Source organism: Pollicipes pollicipes, unplaced genomic scaffold (assembly GCF_011947565.3).
Source record: "Pollicipes pollicipes isolate AB1234 unplaced genomic scaffold, Ppol_2.1 Scaffold_4002;HRSCAF=4701_pilon_pilon_pilon, whole genome shotgun sequence".
In the NCBI taxonomy this organism is placed as follows: Eukaryota; Metazoa; Arthropoda; class Thecostraca; order Pollicipedomorpha; family Pollicipedidae; genus Pollicipes; species Pollicipes pollicipes.
In genome coordinates this window covers 26,004,002-26,026,590 of record NW_023596420.1, presented here as the reverse complement: position 1 = coordinate 26,026,590, position 22,589 = coordinate 26,004,002, and the positions used below count along the sequence as shown (strand labels likewise).

The 22,589-nt window shown below is 54.1% G+C and overlaps 1 protein-coding gene across 2 annotated transcripts in view; it reads left to right on the top strand.

Moving 5' to 3' along the window:
• The first annotated feature begins 8,805 nt into the window (after positions 1–8,805).
• The window catches only part of igl (IQ calmodulin-binding domain containing protein igloo), a 97,062-nt gene continuing 83,278 nt past the window's right edge, over positions 8,806–22,589 (top strand). For both annotated transcript variants that reach the window (XM_037216768.1, XM_037216767.1), the window contains exons 1-2: positions 8,806–8,895; positions 13,814–13,947. In XM_037216768.1, coding sequence (XP_037072663.1) covers positions 13,848–13,947 — 100 coding nt within the window. In that variant the 5' untranslated portion in view covers positions 8,806–8,895; positions 13,814–13,847. The remainder of the gene's footprint in view (positions 8,896–13,813; positions 13,948–22,589) is intronic.

Below are 22,589 nucleotides of genomic sequence, written 5' to 3'. Positions count from 1 at the left end.
ACGGAGCTCGGTCCGGCTCCACTCGAGCCGGTGTTGGCGCCGCTCGAGCCGGTCCCCGCCGCCGACCGGCACCGCTGGGACGGAGCTCGGTCCGGCTCCACTCGAGCCGGTGTTGGCGCCGCTCGAGCCGGTCCCCGCCGCCGACCGGCACCGCTGGGACGGAGCTCGGTCCGGCTCCACTCGAGCCGCTGCCGGCTCCGCTCGAGTCAGTCCCCGCTGCCGGCCGGCACTGCTGGGACGGAGCTCGGTCCGGCTCCACTCGAGCCGCTGCTGGCTCCGCTCGAGCCGGTCCCCGCCGCCGGCCGGCACTGCTGGGATGAAGCTCGGTCCAGCGTCGCTCGGACCGGTCCCCGCCGCCGGCCGGCACTGCTGGGACGGAGCTCGGTCCGGCCCCACTCGAGCCGCTGCCGGCTCCGCTCGGGCCGGTCCCCACCGGCGGCCGGCACCACTGGGACGGAACTCGGTCCGGCTCCGCCCGAGCCGCTGCTGGCTTTAGCGCGCCGAGACCCATCTGCGTCTCCCTCAACCCTCACCACGGACCTTCCGGTCCCAAGCGGAGCTATGACCGCCACCGTCGCAGCCCAGGGCTCACGTTGCTCTGGGTCTTGCATGAAGAAGGCAAACCACGCCATCGGTCTGTGTTCACCGACACTGCAGATGAGGATTCAGCTGATCTGGCTATGCTTACCTAGTTACAACTAGCACATACCGCAGCTCGAGGTCCACGTGATCCCGTCACTCGGTTACGGTCACTACTGCCGCCGCTAAAGGCGTTCCTGGTCTCGCGTCACCGCTGGCTTGTCTAGCTACAGTTGGTCCCACCGTTGGCTTGTCTGGCTACAGTTGATCCCACCGCTGGCTTGTCTAGACACAGTTGATCCCACCGCTGGCTTGTTTAGCCACAGTTTGATGGCATTGGTTTGTTGTCTCATGTTAGGGTCAGAAAAAGACTGACCATCGCCAAAGATTCGAGATGGGCGCCTGGAGGAATCAGTAACAGCGTCAACAGGCTAGTGCGTTCATAACGCTCTGTACAATATCGTTCGTTCTCAAAACCAATTGTGGGTAGCTCAGTATTTTTATACGCACGGTTCATCTGACCTTGTTGGTTTGTTCTGGATGTGATTATGATGTACTTATGGGTTAGTTAAGGATTTTTCCAATGATCACAAGCATGATCATAACTCAGTTTGCATAAGCATCATAAGCATCATGTAACAACGCATCTTTGCATCATGTCTCATCAATGAATGCATATCTTATGCCATAGCCAACGAGGACGGAAGGGAAATACATATTGATATCCATATTTGAGGGCCGGATCTGGATTTTTAGGAGATTTGTGAACACAAAATTACGAAAATAATCAAAATTACAATTAAAATTGATAGCACTTAAAACTTACAAAAAATCCAATTTAATTTGATTACAAGCATCTCTATTGTTTAGCAATATGATCGGTCAGCGACCTGTCTTATTCAGCACTGAGTAGCATATGGACTTAAAGGGGCGCGTCGACTTTTGCCAGCACCCGACTGCACTTATCTTCAAAATCTTGACAGCAAGGTCCCGTTATATGCATGCACTAATCTGCAGATAGATCTGCACCAATAAGCAGAGGAAGAGGAGCGTCCCAGGCGTCAGCAGAAGCATGCCGCTGGGTAACACCAGACGAACTCCAACAAACGCACGGAGAGAGATACTCCCGCCGTATGTAAGGTTCACCCAAGCCAACGTCGACTGGTGCCCAAGTGGCCACGAAAACACACACGTCGAGCCTGGTCACTGGGCAGATGGTAAAATTCAGGACAAAATACACGGTCTCGCTAAACCCAAGCACAAGGGCTCTTCGAAATGCAGTGCGAGGCTAAAGTTAAGGTCGGGCTTGACGACAACGGGAAGTCGCGCGCCCACAAACTCAGGGAGGGGGTCGTCCAGGTCTAGGTGTGGAGGAGCAGTAATCGAAGGCACATGCTGTTGTGACTTGTCAGTCCTCCGAATATGTGAGTGCGTGTTATTCAAGGTCAACGCGCACATCACGAATCCATGCTCAACCCAGGGCTGCAGAACAAATAGAACCCAGCCCAAAATGTGTCCAGTTAGTACCCGTACCCGTCAGTACGTGGCCTGTATTCCAGAAGCCCTCCATTCTTCTCCCCCCCCCCCCCAAGCCTAACTTCACCCTTTAACCTTTCCACATAACCCAACAACTTCTGATCACTCGGCGCGCTGCGGTCGTTGCCATGGCAGCATGACAATAAGACAGGGTGAGTGGTAGATATCTGCTTCCATGCCGGAACAGGCTTTGTGATGGACCCACCAATCACCCGGCCTAGACATAAATGACCGTAAAGAGGCAGACCGAACCGAGTTGGAGGGGAATCTTAAGCCCAGCAGAGGTGTCCCACAGCCAAGATGGGTGACACCTCAAACGCCGATAAATTTAGGGTTTGTTTTTAGCAAGGTTTGCAAGTTGTGTTCATGAACCTTGAAGGACTGCTTTCATAATTTAGCGTTATTCAGAAAGGTGCCTGAAGTACCAGGTAAAGGAATGTCCTAAAGGTGAAGATTAAAGAGGAATGGAAGGGGATGCAGAGCAGAGGAGTGAAGGGCACTGCAGAGGAGTGGAGTACAGGAGACGGGAGTAGAGGAGAGGAGAGGAGAGGAGATGAGAGGAGAGCGGGGGAGAGGAGAGAAAAAGAGAGGGGAGGAGAGGAAATAAGATGAGATGAGAGGAGAGGAGAGAGGAGAGAGGAGAAGAGAGAAGAGGAGAGGAAAGGAGAGGAGAGGAGAGGAGAGGAGAGGAGAGGAGAGGAGAGGAGAGGAGAGGAGAGGAAAGGAGAGGAGAGGAGAGGAGAGGAGAGGAGAGGAGGGGAGAGAAGAGGAGAGGTAGGCTCCTAGACATGGAGGAAGTAGGTAAGGCTAGAACTCGAGCGAAGGGGTGCCTATGTGTATTTAAGCTTTGAGATAAGTGCCATTGAGATCTGGAGGGAGGATTCTCAAACGAAGACGGAGAAATCTTGAAAGTAAGGGATTGGATATCTTCTCCTCCAACCATTACCCGTGGATGAATAACCAGTAAGGGGTCTCCAACCATCCGCGCGACAAAAAGAACCGCCCATTAACAGTGAAAAAACGCTAGTCGTGGCCTTCCTTGCTAAGAGGGGATCGTACCACAAGGACTTGGCGCATAAAAAGCAGTACGGGAATGCATCTAAGAGCAATGCCTACATTATACAAAAGAAGGCGAAAAAGCGTCGTCGTCGTCGAAAACAGCATTCAGCGGCACGCGAAGGCGGGGCATACAACAAATTGCTTCAGCGTTGGTGAGGGTTTGACGTTGGTTCAAGTGGTAGGATGGTATCTGGTCATCAATCATGCGTTATTGGCGCCGACAACAAAGATCTCCCCCAGACATACAAGCTGGCTGCTTGACGAACTCCATGAGCCAGCACTGCGATAATTAAGTCAGATTTGTACCATTACATCACCGTTTAATGGAAGTATCTCTTGAAATATAATTCTGCTTCATATTATATTACCTTCATTAAGGCTTCGAAATGCTGAAAGGAGCTCTTATATCGTTTCTTGAGAAGGTGAGAGAGCTATGCCGACAAGTAATGACATCGAGCAAATGAAATAATGTAAGTAATGTAATGTGAGCATCACCGCTTCGATGCCAGTGCTGACTCAATGCCGTTGTACGCCACCGACTTCAGTACACGTGCAATACAAAACAATGAAATTCCCAATAAAGGCAGTTTTCGTGCTGCTCGGTCGTCGCGTCATCGGGCTGGTTTGAAAGATCACCCCCGTCAGCAGGCGGCTGCGGCCGCCGGCGGGGACGGGTCGGCGCGCCTCGGGTTCTGCCACGGCATTGGCGCCGTATCACCGGCCCGGGATAATGGCCGTCTTTCCCCTCACTCCATTACCCTCGGCGTCGCCTATTGCAGCTCCTATATTCCGGCGCGCGGAAGTCCTGCATGGAGGGCGCTTATTACGCATCGCATTACCACTGAGGAGAGAGAGAGGCGGGACGCGCATCTGATCGCTGCGTAACGGCCGGGCTCGCACGAGCTGAGACTCGTGGAGTCCGCTGAGACTCGTGGACCTGCGGAGAGTTCACACCGCCCTCCGCCATTGGGCGGGCTCGCACCAGCTGAAACCAGCGGAAGTCCGCACCGCCCTCACACGGGCTGAGACCAGCAGGAGTCCGCACCACCCTCCCACCGGTGGGTGGGCTCGCACGAGCTGAGACCAGCAGGAGTTCGCACCGCCCTCACACCAGCGGCCGGGCTCGTACCAGCCGAGACTAGCGGGAGTCCGCACCGCCCTCCCACCAGTGGGCGGGCTCACACGAGCTGAGACTAGCGGGAGTCCGCAGCGCCCTCCCACCAACGGCTGGGCCCACACGAGCTGAGACCAGCGGGGGTCTCCCACCAACGCGACGTGCGTCAGGATGTTAGATATTCCTTACAGCGCTTCCGCCATAAATCTGAGCTGACGGAAAATGCAGCAAAGAATTACTGAAACGGAATGCTGCGCTATGCAGGACTGGGCGAGGAGCAGGGTCTGCAGAAATGCCCGTACCTCATGGTCGTATACCGGACTGGTGTTCCCAGGTGTGTCTTATATTATTTTCAGACGTTAAAGACGTCGGAGGAGTTGCGCTGGGGTCCGCCTCGGTCCGGACAGTCTCGGCACTGGACTGGGGAGCTTCCGCAGCAGCAGCCGGGGGTGTGCACGGCCTGCGGGTGGCCGTGCCGACTCAGATCGGATGAAGCCTCGGTCCGGACAGCCTCGGCACTGAGCTGCAGCGCTTCCGCAGCAGCAGCCTGGCGTGTGCACGGCCTGCGGGTGGTCGTGCCGACTCAGATCGGATGAAGCCTCGTGCTGACGTCGGACGGCGGCTGCTCTCGGATGATCGACCGCTGGCTGGCCGCCCTGCAGACCTGGCCCAACAGCCGACCGCCCACAGCATCACTGGCGGAGGTGTCTACAGCGCAACTGATCTGCACGCCAGGTCTTTGTGAACATGGGTGTGGCCTTGACATAGCCCTTACTCCACAAAAAGGGTGTGATCTCTACGTAGACAAAAAGCACATTTGGAATGTGTTTAGAGGGTTCGATATATTCCACGTGCCTTGTAGTAAATAATTCTGGCTTGCCGAAAGCGTACGTCCAGCTTCCGTAACGCCTGCGCTGCGGGTGGGCTACTCAGGGTGGTTGGTGAGCCTCCACGTTAACAACTGCAGTCCTCTACAAAGTCCAATCGTACATTTGTCTAAACAACTGTTTGTGCGAAAATTGTTAGAACACTTCAGCCCGTGGTCAAAAATATTTTCTCACATGAAAAAGAACTAAAATGTCTTTTCGCATGCTACGATACCCCTGCGCACTAGCTCGTGCGCATAACAATGATTCGCCTCAACACTTTTTTATCTAAGGAATCATTTTTTACGGTAGGCCGAAATGTGTTACCAAGTTATGTGTAAACAATTAGCTGGACAAAAATGCGACCAGAAGGTGAAGGAGCTGTTTGGAACTGCGCTCGTTGCCATGAAAGCTAAGCAAACACTCATGGAAGCGTTCGCTGATGAATAACATTTATGGAGCAAATTGAATTTCCGAAAAGTTTCGATGCTGATAACCACGGGAGGTATAGATGGCGGCGTCTTATTACAGCAAAACCGTCTAAATGCTTCGGTTGTCCGATGCAGCGCGCTCAAGACTATTTGATATAACTTTTTCCACTAATTGGTTCTTTATTGTATTGCATTCGATTCCACTCAGGCAAGCATATGTTGACCCTCCCTATACAAATTTGTGTGCCCATTCCGATCCACCCCATTACACAGTGGAAGGCCTGTCGCCTTCCTGGGTAGGACGCCCCGTGAGTAGAACGCTGGGAACGGGGCGTTAATTTTCCCGGTCAGGGCCTGAGGAACACTTCCGTTCCAGAGTAGGCTTCCACTGGCTGCCATTCTGCTGATATGAGGCCGGGCTCCTCGTTTGGTTCGGTGAAGCTCAGAGGGCTGCGTCATACATCGGTTTCCTCCCCGACGTCGGAAGTCCGCTGACCAAGGCAGTAGACGCCAAATAGATAAAAGGTGTCCCAATGACTCAAAAGAAAAGGTCCCCAATGACTCCCTTACCGGCGTAGAGTTCACAAAATTGGCACGGGGACCACAGTGCGACTTATCTGGCCCCTGACTACAAAGGAACGGAAGCCCCCTCTGGGTAATGGAACGCTTGATTGACATAGGATCCCTGTATTGTCTCAAAATGAAGCCATTTATCTTCATTTATCATCTCTCATCTCATTGTCAGTGTTTCGACCAACGCAAGAGGCGTTTTGGAATTCGGAGTTCCGTCCCTTTCCAGCAAGTGTAGCCCTCGCCCCGACCCCTGTATCGGAAAGGGTCGGGGCCCCTTGCGGACACAGGATACCCTGTCAGGCACTGCGGGCCCCTTGCCGATGCAGAGTGCCGCTCACTGTTTCAGGGGCCCGAGCAACGCAAGAAGTCTTCAGTGACAATCGCAGACCTCGGCCCTGTCCACGCTTGGGGGACAGGTCTCAGGGCATGGGTGGACACAGCGCTGACCGGTCGGTATTGGTAGTCTCTGACCCTCAAGCCCCACTGGACCTAAGTGGATGAAACACGTGCCTCCTGTGCCCCTCCCTTTCTTCCGCCTGTGCCCCTTACAACCGACACCGAGTTCTCATTGTTTCATGGAATAGTCCGCAGAATTTGCCTTGATCTGTTTACTACGCTGTCTGGTGTGGGGTCAGTGATTCCTCCGTGGGTCCAAATTCGAAGCATTTAAGTTTTTCTGCGTTTCCGTCCATGCAATTCCAGGCTCTAATAGCGATGTGAGGCTGGGCACCATGCAAGTTGTGGACTTGCACGGAACTTACCCCTCGATGCCAGGTGTGGAATGTTTTACAGAAAAGTAGGGCTTTTGCACCTCTCAAACGTACCATTCATGACCTTTCATCGTTTCCAGGCAGTCATGTTTCCTCGCTGTCACTGCGGCCAGGGAGCCGTCCTTCAATCTTGGTTCGTCAGCAGCGCCGCCGACTCGCACAGCGACTTTCGGAACGGAGCGCAGGCGGCACTGTTTGCCGGGACTCATTGTGCGGAACATCGAATGCAATATCAAGCGTCAGAGCAGGCGTGCAGAACATCAAATTGTGATGCCCAACGGGCGTAAGGTCCGTGCAGGTCAACGTAAGGTCCTCACAGGCCGGCGGGATGTCCGCACAGACCAGCGTAAGGTCCGTACGTGTCAGCGTACGGTCTGCGTAAGCGGAGATGAGCCATGCTCATCGACACCGCAACAGACACAGATAAAGGAAATACGGACAGTTTACGAACAGGTGCAGTTGGCTTCATTGATTTAAGCGAAACACAACTTCTCCCCGTTCATTTTCCAGCCTGTTCATGCATGTGCTGTTCGCAATGTTGTGCTGTCTAGGTCGGTTGATTTACAACGTCTACAGCAGGCTTGCGTCCCCTGCCGGGCCGTCCCCATATCGATTGCGCCCGACTTCGTCACAAATGGGCTGAGTGACCAACATACCACTTTTCTCCACAAATTGAGTGGCTTGCGTGGCAGAGGTATAATCATGGATAGCAAACGACCCCGCTGAAAGGACGTTAATTGGGAGCAATCATGGACAGTTGTGAACCCGGATTTCTTGTAGGTTGTAACGCGACTCCACTGCCAACTAGAATGAGCGTGTTACATACGTCGCTCCAACGCAAAATCTGCTCAGGAGATGATATTGCAAGGCAGCATAGTGGTGCACTTCCGTTGTGAAGCACCGTGCCGTCCGTAATCCGGAAGCTTTTTTTAACAATTAGCACCGTCGTAAGTGCACTTGGTCTTCTCCACGTGTCGTTAAACCCGTCATTCCCACGCGTAGCCTCCGGTCTAGCAAAGAGGACCGCTCGAACTGGGCCTGGAGTTTTGGCACAGACCACTGAGGGCAGCCCTTCCGGGCTGCCGAAGCCGGCGGCAGCGGTCTGTGCTGCCGGCGGGGACCGCTGTCGCCCCCAAACGGCCGAAAGCGTCAGCAGCACAGCAGGCTGAACCACGGCGGGGACCACCGCCCCCCCCCCCCCCCCCCTCCAAATCGCCACAGGCGTCTGTAGCATGGTAGGCTGACCAGACAGGCTGAACCACGACGGGGACCGCTGCCACCCCGTCACCGTCACAGGCGTCAGCAGCACGCCAGGCTGAACCACGACGGGACCACCGCCGCCCCCACACCGTCACAGGTGTCAGCAGCACGCCAGGCTGAACCTCGGCGGGGACCGCCGCCGCCCCCACGCCGTCACAGGCGTCAGCAGCACGCCAGGCTGAACCACGACGGGACCACCGCCGTCCCCACACCGTCACAGGCGTCAGCAGCACGCCAGGCTGAACCTCGGCGGGGACCACCGCCGCCCCCACACCGTCACAGGCGTCAGCAGCACGCCAGGCTGAACCTCGGCGGGGACCACCGCCGCCCCCACACCATCACTGGCGTCAGCAGCACGCCAGGCTGAACCTCGGCGGGGACCACCGCCGCCCCCACACCGTCACAGGCGTCAGCAGCACGCCAGGCTGAACCTCGGCGGGGACCACCGCCGCCCCGCGATTCCATCGACGTCGCAGGTGTCACACACGGGACGGACGTCGCCGCCGGCGCTGCACGCATCGGTCGGGTGACGTATTAGCGGCGGCCGGGGGGGGGGGGGGGGCGTAGCCGGCCGTTCCCGGCAGCTCGCGTGCAGTACGGGGCCAGCCGGCGTGCACGGCGTGCTGGACCTCTGTCTGACCTGACCGGACTGGGCGGGCGCCCGCGAGACGGCGACGCGCACGGCGCCGGCCACCACACGCACTCCGGTGAGAGCGACGAGCGGAGCTCGTTTCCACGGCCGCTCACTCAGATATTGCAGGCAGCTATGTAGGCGTTTCAGAGCCGCGTAGTGTTGGTAGCTCGTTAGTAAGCCTGTGTGTCGCATTAGAATTCATTACGCGCTCGCGGGATGTCGGAACGCGGGATGTCACAAAGACGGGACAGCGGGATGTCACTACTAATGGAAAATGAGCAGGAGAGCGGGATGTCATTCCTATTGTCGCATAAGCGAGAGAGTGGGATGTCACTTCTAAGGTCACATAAGCAGGAGAGCGGGATGCCAGTCCTTTTGTCGCATAAGCGAGAGAGCAGGATGTCACTCCTTAAGTCACATAAGCAGGAGAGCGGGATGCCAGTCCTTTTGTCGCATAAGCGAGAGAGCAGGATGTCACTCCTTAAGTCACATAAGCAGGAGAGCGGGATGCCAGTCTTATTGTCGCATAAGCGAGAGAGTGGGATGTCACTCCTAAAGTCACATAAGCAGGAGAGCGAGATATCAATCTTGATTTTACACAGCGGGACAGCGGGATATACCTCCTAATGTCGCATAAACAAGAGAGCGAGATATCAATCCTGATGTCACATGAGTGGGAGAGCGGGACGTCATTCCGAATGTCGCATAAGCGGGCGAGCGGGATATAACTCTTAATACCAGTGGGATATAACTCTTAATATCGCATGAGCGGGAGAGCGGGATATAACTCCTAATGTTGCATAAGCAGGAGGGCGGGATGTCAGTCCGGATGTCACATAAGGGGGAGAGCGGGATATAACTCCTAAGGACACGTAACCGGAGAGCGGGATGTCACTCTTAATATCACGTAATGCCTGGCATTTGGAAGCCTTTCAAAACCAATCGCTTTATATCTACGAATCTTTGTTTTCAATTTGGCCACTGCGGGAGTCGGATACACCAGTAATATATCAGCACTGTGCTGCAGCTCACTCTCCCTGTGTCCCCGTGACTCTAGCGCAGTGGCAATAGACCACAAGTGTTCACTTTTATCCCTCGCGCCGCAGTAACGTCAACGTTAGCTGTTCGTTAGAACCAACATTGACATTGTGCATTTCTGTGGATATTTTTGTGGTCTTTGAGTAGGCTTTTGAGTCTCAAAAACATGCCAATGATTTAGTACTCAATATTGAATGAGCTGAAATATTCAACGAGCTGTTATAATCTCCGATCCCGAGTGCCCACATACAATGCGGGCCTGCCAAACTATGGAAGCATATTTTTGTGTTACATTTTAAGTAAATTGAATAGAATAATTGCACATGAAATCGAAGCGGGAAAAATTATGATACTTCGAGTCAAACATTAAAGATCCATGGCCGCAACTGATCACCAGAAGTACACCATCAACACTGACGTTCAACGCAACAGGGAAACATGGTGTAAGCAATGGATATTGGGGCATCCTGTTGATCGTGCCTTCGCTCCAGCTCGATTACCTGTCTACCTCAGTGAATAATGTGCATCAATTCCTTCAGCAGCTGCTTTTACCAATCCATCACCTGTTCAAGAAGCCGCCATCCGCTTTAGAGGTTAATTGGGCTGTTGGCGAAAGCCAAACCTTTGTTTGGGTGCACAAAATGGTTTCATCAATCGATGGTCGAAGGAATGCTTCCAACTGAATATTGACGACAGGCCGAGCACACGCCCACTTAAGTCGCAGTTCGCTCTGTTTGAGACCTTACCAGGCGCAGAAGGTGCTCGAGCGAAAGCCCACTTAAGTCACAGTTCGCCCTGTTTGAGACCTCGCCAGGCGCAGGAAGTGTCCGAGCGGACGCCCACTTAAGTCGCAGTTCGCTCTGTTTGAGACCTTGCCAGGCGCAGGAAGTGTCCGAGCGGACGCCCTCTTAAGTCACAGTTCGCCCTGTTTGAGACCTTACCAGGCGCAGGAAGTGTCCAGCGGACGCCCTCTTAAGTCACAGTTCGCCCTGTTTGAGACCTTACCAGGCGCAGGAAGTGTCCGAGCGGACGCCCTCTTAAGTCACAGTTCGCTCTGTTTGAGACCTTACCAGGCGCAGGAAGTGTCCGAGCGGACGCCCTCTTAAGTCGCAGTTCGCCCTGTTTGAGACCTTACCAGGCGCAGGAAGTTGCCGAACGGACGCCCTCTAAGTCACGGCCGGCTCTCTATCAGGCGCACAAGGAGCCCGGGCTGACGCACGTTGAAGTCACAGCCGGCTCCGTTTGAGACTCTGTCAGGTGCAGAAGGTACCTGAGCGAACGCCCACTGAAATGACGGCTGGCTCTGTTTGAGACTCCACCAGCCACAGAAGACCTCCGTAACATAAAGTGCCTGAGCACGCTGAAGTCACAGCCGGCTCTGTCTGAGACTCTATCAGGTGTAGAAGGTGTATGAGCGAACGCCCACTGCAGTGACGGCTGGCTCTGTTTGAAACTCCACCAGGCGCAGGTGCCCGAGCGTACGCGTGCTGATGTCGCAGCTAGCTCTGTTGGACACTCCCAGGCGCAAACTTGCCCTCTGTCATGTGCGGAAACTCAACTCCGAGAAGTGTCAATTTACGTGATCCTGCTGATCTCGTGCGAATTGACCCGCTCAGTGAGTTCATAGGCCTGTCTTCAGCCTCCAACATATGGATACTGTGCGCCCCGATTATCGGGCCGGTGCAGCGTGATTACGCTGGCGCGACGGGCCGCCACCCTGCGAGGCACGCACGCCCGCCAGCGCCCGAGCCGACTTGGCTGCTTCTCTCGTCCCGATGCCCCAGCTCCTGGTGACGCTGGTGGGAAGCAAAGCGCAGCATTCACTCGTTCGTAGCGACAGCTTCTGTTCACCGGGGCAGCTGTCGCACACGCGCAGAAGCCGCGCCGCCCGTCCACCGTTCGGCTCCCGTGATATGCGTGTTCCGCGTGGTCGATGGCCGTGTTGAGGTACAGGCTCTCGGCGGCCATGTTGAGATACGGACGCTCCGTGGCCGTGTTGAGCTACAGACGCTCGTTGGCCGTCTTGAGCCACAGACGCTCCGTGGCCGTGTTGAGCCCACTCGCTTGGGACGTTTGATGATACAGCAATGGTGAGCGATGCGTGCTGCTGCACGCGTCACAACAACATACGTCCTTTCCTGCACGCGCACATCCCGGTTAGCCCTGATCGTATCTCCACCTCACTCTTTTTCTACAATTCTCAGCATCCCTTCATTTTTCCTCTTCTTTCACCGGCCTCTGCACACACACACACACACTCAAAATCATATGCATGCACGTTGTCAATTAGGCTCACTACACAGACTGCTGCAATGATAACCGATGCAAGAACGGATTGCTATACCACTGCCTGTTTGCATGACGACCGCGACATTCCGCCCCTCCTCTCGCCGGCACATCGGGCGATCACGGTATGCCGTTAGCTTATCATTATGGTGGCCAGACAATGTCGGCCTGTGCCCACCGGATGTCGTCGTATGTCTGAAAATGGTAGTGGGTGTTTGGTATATTTGGTGTTGGTAAGCCATGGTATGATGTAGCACTGAAATAATAGAAGATACCAAACATAAAATATGACAATGGTGAGTTCCGCCGTTTCTATTCGCTGTTGACGAAGGCCTTCAAACGCAAGTTTCGTTTGGCTCTGCCCTCTCGTTTTGGTCACCATATCAGCAAGGTGTTTTTATTTAACCTGGTCGCCGATGCAATGACAGAGGCAATGCGTTTTAGCCCTATAACTGATGATGATGAGGAGCCAAAAGCGAAGTTCTCATTACCAGAGCATCTCAACTTGCACACTTAGACGTACTTTCCTTCAGAAACGCAAAGTATGCTATTTATGTTTTTACCAGAAGGAAACCCAGTCGCTCAATGGATTACAGTTGTTTATGCGTCTACCTAGAGACGATTACATAAATCAGTGGCTGAAGGCATAGACTACCACACGGTGGCGCACGACTCAAGCGTCGATTGACATTCCGGGCACCCTCCCACTCGTTCAGCGCTCTTTTATACCCTGGCCGAGTTCCCACCTGCCAAACGCCGTCCCCATGTCACAACCTATGACGTCGTAGATCAGTGCGTCACGGCAGTTCCTCTGGTTTGAAGTACAGTCTCTTGTGTATGACGTGGGCACTTGCGACGTCATAGGTAGCAACTTAGGGAGGTACTTTGTCAATGGGGAACGCGGCCTTAGGATTCAGAACGTCCTGGTATTGAATATAAACAGGAGAGGTTAGAAGGTGAATGTCCCCCACACTTCTCTCGAAAAATGGATCTTTGTGCCCTCAGTTTTCCCACGACAATGGACGTCTACGTATTTTCATTAAAAAATCACTGCCTTCAGATCCGGTGGCCCAAGTCCAGTTGGCCCCCTTCATGCTGACATGTCCCGCCACCTCAGAAGACACTACCTCAAACGGGCACTGCTCTATCTGAGTCTAGGACTCCACTTAACTAGCTCTTGAGGTGCCCACTGCCTGAGCTTGAGGACTTAGGTGCCCGTTTCCTGGTTTATTGGAGCCCTGCATCCACTTTTTCGAGTCTTCTTTTCAGCTTGACCCGGACCGTAGTCTAGACTTAAAAGCATCTCACTCTCTTGAGTTTAACAGCGATCTGTACTTGGCTTTGGGTGCTCCTATCTACCTGAGTGCTAAGTCTAAGTTTCGGTGCCCGTCGACTTGTTTTGTTTACCCCGTCCCTCTACCTGGGTTTGGGGCGCATCTTAGATGCGCCTGGATTACCTCTCCGTGTAAATTCAAGATAACTGGGCACATCTCTAGTAATGCTTAGAGTGTTCCTCCACCTACATCATTGGGCGCCTTCTTGCCTGGTTTCAGAGTGTTCTGTGATAGGGCTTTGGGAGCACCCGCCAGTCTTCCAGCTAGGGCCTTGGGACCATCAGTCATTGACATCGCTGCACTAACTCGAATCGCCCTGCTCGGTGTTTGCAGACTGCGGCTTCAGCCTGGATGGCAACGCTGTAGAATGGGCTGCAACGCCAGCAAAGACGGCGTCATCACAGCGCCGGCCGGCGTCGGCAAGCACAGCAATGGTCTCGATGGCAACATCAATCAGCGGATGGAAGGTGAGTCGGTCTCCAGCCGGGGAATCCCGGTCCCAGCCGAGGAATCCCGGTCCTCAGCCGGGGGCTCCTTTCACCTCAGATGCTACGGTCCTCAGCAGAGGCTCGCCCCCCCCCCCCCCCATCCCCAGTCGGGTAGTCGGGTACCCACAGTGGTTTACGTCCCCCCCCCCCATACGCTACGATCTCTAACCCCGACTCCCAGTATGGTACCCATAGCCTCCAGGGGCGGGCCTCCGAGCCCAATTTTCACAGTCCTCAGGCGGACCACGCTGGTAGGTTCACGACATGCAAGGAGCTTAGGGATACCTCCCGTAGTAACAAGTGATCGGATTTATCAACGACGTCAAATGGATAGAATTGTGTGCATGACAAGGTACCTTTTCAACAGGCCCCGCATCATACGTATCGCAAGGTTGGTGGGTTCACGCACTAAAACAGATCACGAGGCAATGCAAATTCCGCCTTCGAACTAGAAGCAAATTCCGTGCTAACTGTCGGGGTTTTATCAGCTTGAGAGCCGCAAACCGTTGCAATTTGACAAAGCCGGCATTTAGCGTCGGTATTTGACGATTAAGCAAAGCCTCCAACGTTTGGGGTCAAGGCCGGATTACCTATCAGGTGACAAATTTATGGTCGCCAATTGCCGGGCATGCCAACTGCCAAGCTCACATGGAATGCAGGGGGTGATGCGGACCGAAGGTGGTGTTGTCCTAATTCACCATTGACGCGACGAGGAAAGTCTCATGAGGAGTGATCAGGATGCGGGTGTCACATGTGCAACGTGCATGGACACGTTTGTACACCTGCATGTGCGTATGGAACATTTGTTAGTACCCAACCGTCTAGCAAAGTGGCTGGAAGTGTCACATAAATACTCGCGGAACATGTTGGAAAAATTGCTTGCGTCCTGGTTTCAACTTTGTTGATACTTTGTTTCACGCATGCTTACCACGCACACATTTTTGAAACGATTGAATGATTTCGAAACTTTGTAGGAATGATGAAAACATGTAGGGTTTTGAAGAGTTTTAACACACCTGCGACTGTCTCTACTCACTCAAAAAGTTGCGTCCAGCATTCAATGTCTAGCTAAATCATTAAATACTCAACATTTGTGCAGGACTTTTCCGGTCTCTTTTTAGCAGGCCTGATGAAAGCGAATATTAACTTCCTATCTGGATATAAGCAAGGCAAAAATCACTGACATACGAAAACCATGTTTTCAGTTTCCATGTAAACTATACCCAGAGCTATGCCTTCCACTTTAGCCCGGAATCAAGCGGGAAGTGATTTTGGTGCTGTGTGGGCAGGTTCACTCTGTTCTAGTTCGTTGGCGGATGTTGACATTGCCGGTCTGGCTGCCAAATGTCTGTTATTACGGAGGCGCGCCGCGAGGCGTTCCTTCTCCACGTGGATAAATGTACGTCACGAGGAGGTGCGCTGCGAGGCGTTCCATCTCCACGTGGTTAGATACACGTCACGAGGAGGCGCACGGCGAGGCGTTCCATCTCCACGTGGTTAGATACACGTCACGAGGAGGCGCACGGCGAGGCGTTCCATCTCCACGTGGTTAGATACACGTCACGAGGAGGCGCGCGGCGAGGCGTTCCATCTCCACGTGGTTAGATACACGTCACGAGGAGGCGCGCGGCGAGGCGTTCCATCTCCACGTGGTTAGATACACGTCACGAGGAGGCGCGCGGCGAGGCGTTCCATCTCCACGTGGTTAGATACACGTCACGAGGAGGCGCGCGGCGAGGCGTGCCATCTCCACGTGGTTAGATACACGTCACGAGGAGGCGCGCGGCGGGGCGTTCCATCTCCACGTGGTTAGATACACGTCACGAGGAGGCGCGCGGCGAGGCGTTCCATCTCCACGTGGTTAGATACACGTCACGAGGAGGCGCGCGGCGAGGCGTTCCATCTCCACGTGGTTAGATACACGTCACGAGGAGGCGCGCGGCGAGGCGTTCCATCTCCACGTGGTTAGATACACGTCACGAGGAGGCGCGCGGCGGGGCGTTCCATCTCCACGTGGTTAGATACACGTCACGAGGAGGTGCGCTGCGAGGCGTTCCATCTCCACGTGGTTAGATACACGTCACGAGGAGGCGCGCGACGAGGCGCTCCATCTCCACGTGGTTAGATACACGTCACGAGGAGGCGCGCGGCGAGGCGCTCCAGCTCCACGTGGTTAGATACACGTCACGAGGAGGCGCGCGGCGAGGCGCTCCAGCTCCACGTGGTTAGATACACGTCACGAGGAGGCGCGCGGCGAGGCGCTCCATCTCCACGTGGTTAGATACACGTCACGAGGAGGCGCGCGGCGAGGCGTTCCATCTCCACGTGGTTAGATACACGTCACGAGGAGGCGCGCTGCGAGGCGTTCCATCTCCACGTGGTTAGATACACGTCACGAGGAGGCGCGCGGCGAGGCGTTCCATCTCCACGTGGTTAGATACACGTCACGAGGAGGCGCGCGGCGAGGCGTTCCATCTCCACGTGGTTAGATACACGTCACGAGGAGGCGCGCTGCGAGGGCGTTCCATCTCCACGTGGTTAGATACACGTCACGAGGAGGCGCGCGGCGAGGCGTTCCATCTCCACGTGGTTAGATACACGTCACGAGGAGGCGCGCTGCGAGGCGTTCCATCTCCACGTGGTTAGATACACGTCACGAGGAGGCGCGCGGCGAGGCGTTCCATCCCCACGTGGTTAGATACACGTCACGAGGAGGTGCGCTGCGAGGCGTTCCATCTCCACGTGGTTAGATACACGTCACGAGGAGGTGCGCTGCGAGGCGTTCCATCCCCACGTGGTTAGATACACGTCACGAGGAGGTGCGCTGCGAGGCGTTCCATCTCCACGTGGTTAGATACACGTCACGAGGAGGCGCGCGGCGAGGCGTTCCATCTCCACGTGGTTAGATACACGTCACGAGGAGTCGCGCTGCGAGGCGTTCCATCTCCACGTGGTTAAATACGCGTCACGAGTGCCATCAGCGCGGACACAGAGTAGGCAAGGTAAGTGTCTTTTGAAGCTGCGGATGATGACAGGCTGACTCTTACAATGCAATGATGATGATGCAGTGTAATATTTATTGATGGCTGAACGTCCGATTCCTGATTGTAGCGTTTAGTGTGCCGCGCCCATCCCTGACGACTCTAATATGTTGGAAATGGTTTTGTAAAGAAATGAAATGAGCTGAAAATGCAGAACACTGTTCAAGCCACCCTAGTTCCTTTCCTCCTATTTCCAAAACAAATCAAATGAGATTGTCATGAACTGAGCACATTCAGATGTCCCGCTTATTAGCACAAATGAATGTCCGGTGTTCAGGGCTACGCACTTTTTTGCTTATTGTGTTCTCAGTAATAGCTATTTTATCCGAACCGAATCGTGACAAAACATGTCGTCGGTCATGACGAAAGCGTCTGGTATAAATGACACGGCAAAATGACATGAACAGTCCGAAGCAGCTCTCTAGACAAGGTTCTGATCCGCGCCACCCCTAGTTCGGGGTCTGGTGGTGTCGTTCGGGGTTCTCTGCCATTGGCGTCGTCCCATTGATAATGGGTTTCGGAGCCCATCGGCGTCGTCACAACTCTAGTGCCTATCGCTGCCGCCTGAGCCGTCGCCCCGGCCGCTGCACACCTCTGGACGAGGCGACGTCGGGGAGTCACGGAGCGGGGCGTGGGGTCACGGAGCGGAGAGTGGGGTCACGCGACCTTCCGGGGGGAACTGCCCCGCCAGAGCCGCCCGACGCCGGCCAGCTGCCTCCTCACCACCGCCGCACCCTCTGACGTCGCGTGGCTGGCCCTTGGCTTTCCATAATGCACCGACAGTCATCAACCATGCATGGGAATGCCAGGACAAACGTGGCCAATCAGATGAGGCATAACACGCTCTTTACCTGCGCCCGTTTCTTGGCAACGTGCCTGGCATGTCATGCTATTATAAGTACTGAGCTTGCTTGTCGCCAATCTGGCAGCACCAGACAGGTAATGATTCGCTGGATGTTCACATCAGCGTGTAAGATACGCAGAACAATGCAAACGATCCACTCAGCTGTGGAAACACATACAAGTTGGTGTTACGTGACTACCAGATGTATTTCATGTTTGAATTATATAAGTATATACCAATTACGTATTTCCATCGTCCAATATTGCATTGTTTTCCAGATCGTTATTTAGCATCACAGCGTCGTTGAACAGCACCTCCCGGCATATTGAAGATCATTCACTGAACATACGCACTTTGAATTCATAATGCCCAAAAACCAGAGCTGAGGGTCTTTCCTTATCGTTTCAAGCTGCTAGCTTAAACAATTAAAGGATAAAACAAATATTTCCTTTTTTCTTTGAAGTCGTTTGGCTCAGCAGGATGTAGCGCACTGGCCATGTATTCTACCGCATTTAAGGGCACCGCGAAATGATCCTGATCTCTAACCACCTGTGTTCATATCTAGACGCACCCAAACATTTCGCAAGCTCGCCAGTACAGCTAAAGTCGCTCCGATCATCGCTGAAAGTCATGCTTCTCAGTTAGATAACAACCCGCACAGCAGTTTGACACCTAATCTGGCGCTGCAGCCGTAAACATTTCGGGCCTTGGCAACTGGCGTCTAACACTAGCTGAAACGGTATTTTTTTGGAGGGGTGCTTTTGGGCCTTAATGTGAACGTGTTTAGGTGGGTGTTTATGCTTTACAACGAGCGCATGTTACTGCTATCTAAAATGTTCAGCAACAGACGAGGAAGTTACACTGTCCATACGGACAGCGTCCTCACTTGTCTTAAAATGATGGCAATGCATTTAATGATGCCTTGAAGAAAATGTTGGACTCAGAAAGTAACATAAGACACTTGTTAAACCGACTGTATAATGCCGGCACATTAAAATACCCTGTCACACATCGGATTTACAAACGCTTGCGTACATTTGCTACTGCTACCCTTTTTGCAAAACGGCGCCGGATGCAGTGTGCAGAAGAAAACACGATATTAGGGTTAAAGTTCATTATGATGATCCTTCAATCCATAGTCTTTGGACCCCAGTGGAAATGAACTGCCTGTATTTACGCCTAAATATGCCATGCTTTTGTTTACAAAGGCTGGTATGAAAACAGGCGCTATCACCACCCAACTGATCAAAATTGATATATCAGCTCATGTCTTCAAGGACTTAACTGGCAGAGTTCATGAACATTGCAATTACGTCCAAAATTCTTATAAATGTCGTCTGAAGAGCGTTTAGTTTCCCAGTATTCCGAATAAGTATCGATAGCCCAAGCGTGCAGCACTGCAACAGGTACGTTTCAAACGGCCGACGGACATCATTTAAATACAACGAATAGTGGAAGTGAATGGGGCTTCGCGAGCGATCGGAAGACACACGACTGCTTTTTCTGAGCGAGCAGACAGCCTCTTCGCACCGTTACACCGTTCTGTGGCATGGGCGCCAGCACTGTCATTAGCCGAAAGGCATCGTTGACTCGAGGCACACACCACGTGGCGTCGTCAGTCGGTGATGGGTTCGACCGAAAATCAGGTGTCGGATGGGACCAGGTGGCATTCCGACAGCCGAAATCGAGGCCACAAGGCGTTGCACTGGTTGGCCAGCTACCATGCAAATTCAATGGTAGCAATGGAGCTGTTGGGCGCGTCGAGTGCAAATAGTCATGCAGCGCACACATATTTATTGTGTAAGTCCCTTCGTCGATTACTGACCCGCAGGTTAACTTGGTCTTTTGCTGACACACGAATCTAAGTGTCATCCCCTTGGTCTCCTGCTCACCAATGAGTCTCTGCGTGATCCTTTGGTCTGTTGCTGACCCTTGAGTCTCCATACGATGACCTCGCTCTCCTGCTGTCTCGCGGGTCTCTTGTGATCCCCTCGGTCTCCTGCTAACCCATGAGTCTCCGCATGATGAACTCGGTCTCCTGTTAACCCATGAGTCCCCGCATGATAACCTCGGTCTCCTGCTGACCCGCGAATCTTCGCATGATGACCTCGGTCTCCTGCTGACCCGCGAGTCTCCGCATGATAACTTCGGTCTCATGCTGACTCACGGGTCTCCGTGTAATCTCCTTGGTCTCCTGCTAACCCGTGAATCTCCGCATGATGACCTCGGTCGGCTGCTGCCTCAAGAGTCGTCGTGTGGTCATCCCCTTGGCCTCCTGCTCACCTGGTCTCTGATCTTCCGCCCACTCGCGGGGCTATGGGCTGCTGCCTTCGGGGCTGACGGCTGATCCCATAGTTCGTGGTTCTGCTTAATTAGCAGCAGAGGTCGCCTGACGGTGGTCGATGGTGACGCCGTGGAAGCCCTTCGGCCGCCGGACACCCGGCCCACGCCGTCTGCTGCCTGACCGTGCCGCTGACCACCTGCCACGGTCACTGTCCCTCTTGCGGCAGCCACGGGCCCCGTCCAGCTGGCACTGGCCGGAGTGAAACGGATCCGGCTTTGGCGACGGCTACTAAACTTATCACGTAGCTACGCAGCGGATGCCACCGGGCGTAGAACCCCTAACACCACGGACGTTCCCGCCCGGCGGCTGTTTTGAGTGTCACGGTAGCGAATTATGCAGCGGATCTGCCGTCGCCCAAGACGCGCGCGGGTGCCGGAGGCTACCACGAGCGCCAGCCGGCGTCGCATCAAAGGCCGGCTTTAGGGTAATGAGCTGGCCGGCGTCTGTCACGGCAGGGCCGTGGCGGAATCTGCTGGCTGTCAAAGGTCACGCGGGCGGGCGGCACAGCGTGACCCAGCCTGGCAGGCGTCCAACAGAACTGACAGCCTTTCAAGACCTAACAATACAGGGAGCTACTGACATATGTGGAAGACGGTCGCCTTTGATTCGAAGCAGTACAGGAAGGCTTGTTTGTTTTGGTGGTGTTCCATAAATGAGTGATAAAACGGAAACAGATGTCAAACAATTTAATTATGCTTGCAGCCAAACAAGAAGTTTGAACTTCATGTTGTTGGACTGCCCAGACTAGTTAGATAAGGCGCCGGTGTTTAGCAACGCACAGGGGGATCACTTTATTCGCACCAGCATCACTGTTGCAATCTCCACGAACTGAAGCATGCTCTCGGCTCAGATGTGAGACAAGAAAAAAAGCTTTGGTCTTAACATGCCGCCCGTCTGCAGCCTTTCATCTCCGTCAGGATGAGATCTGCCTGATCTGATCTGATCTGATATGATCTAATGGACAGAGTCAGTCGAACAGGATTTATAGAGCGGAACAACGCAAAACGGTCACAACGAAATGCCCCAACGCTCAGAAGTGAAGCTGACGTGTTCAGAAATGTTTGTCAAGTTACTTGACAGCTCATCACAGGTAGTTCGTCTTTGAAAGGCCACCATAACCATCGACAAGTCGTTCCAGGACAGGGTCGCGCGGTATGGAAAAGCCTCTCGTGATGTGGACAGCCGGAAGCGTGAACATTGATTATCATTTAGGCATCAGTTGATGGACATGAAATTGTCAATTCGAAACTTACGTAATGATCGTAAACAGTTTCGTGCCTCAAATCCTCAAAATAGTGTCCTTGAAAAAGACATCCCAAAGACCAGCCGTCCAGCCCTTCGGGATGGTAGGCCTTATCTGTATTTGTGATGTCTCGCATCGTCTTACATTATTTAATTTTCCATTCCATTGATCCCCGTACGGCTTGGGCTTGTAGATTTGCTATCGCTCTGCCCTGCATCAAGACAGCGAGAAGATATGTCGACATAAATTGGGCCATGGCCGCGGAGATATCAGTGAAGGGCTGAAACTGGGATCTGTGGCAATGTGTTTTCAGACTGACGGACTCTTGTTGCTGAGAGGAGACTTAAATCCCAGTTTCAAGAAGACACGGCGAACTCTGACACAGCAGACGAAATCCCTCTAAAAAACCTTTCACACTCACGAGGCGTAAACCCGCGCCACCTGTGTAATTGACCCAGCGCGAAACCACGCCTCATTGGCCTGCAGTGCCGTCAGACCAATAAGTTGCCGTTCGAAATCCCGCCCACATAACCCCATTCAATAGCCTGAGGATCTCTGCTTGCCGCCAGCGCGGCGGGTAAACAGCGCGTCGCCATCGCCGCAAACGGGCGCCGTCGCCGCCACCGGCGTCGGCACCGGCGGCGGCGCGCCGCGGGACGGACGCGCTACCGTTGCTAACAACAGCACGGGCGGTAGCCGTGGAGGCGACGTAAGCGCGCGGTGATCGACCGCTAGCGCAGCTGCCGGGCGACGGTCGTCCGCCGCCGCCGCCGCCGGTGCATCGGCGGCACCAGCGGCAGCTGCAGCCCACCGCGGTCGGAGTACAGTCAAAGGCGGGTTTACGTCCAGGTTTGATAAGCTCATCGGAGCCGGAATACATTAAAATGTGTCTTGATTTGATAACTGTCACTCGTGCCCACCCTTGGTAGGCAAGTCCCAGCGCGTGTCGCCGTGGCGCATGAATCCCCCCCCCCCTGCACACACACTGCACACGATTGGTGTCACGTGAAGCATTTGAAGAGACTGCCCAGTAACCTAACCATTTTTGGGCAGACCAGGGAGGAGGTGGATCCCACCCCAACAACTCGAAGGATGTTGAGATTTTCTTACTTCTCCTAAATAATCTTTTCGTTTGTGCGAAAACTTCGA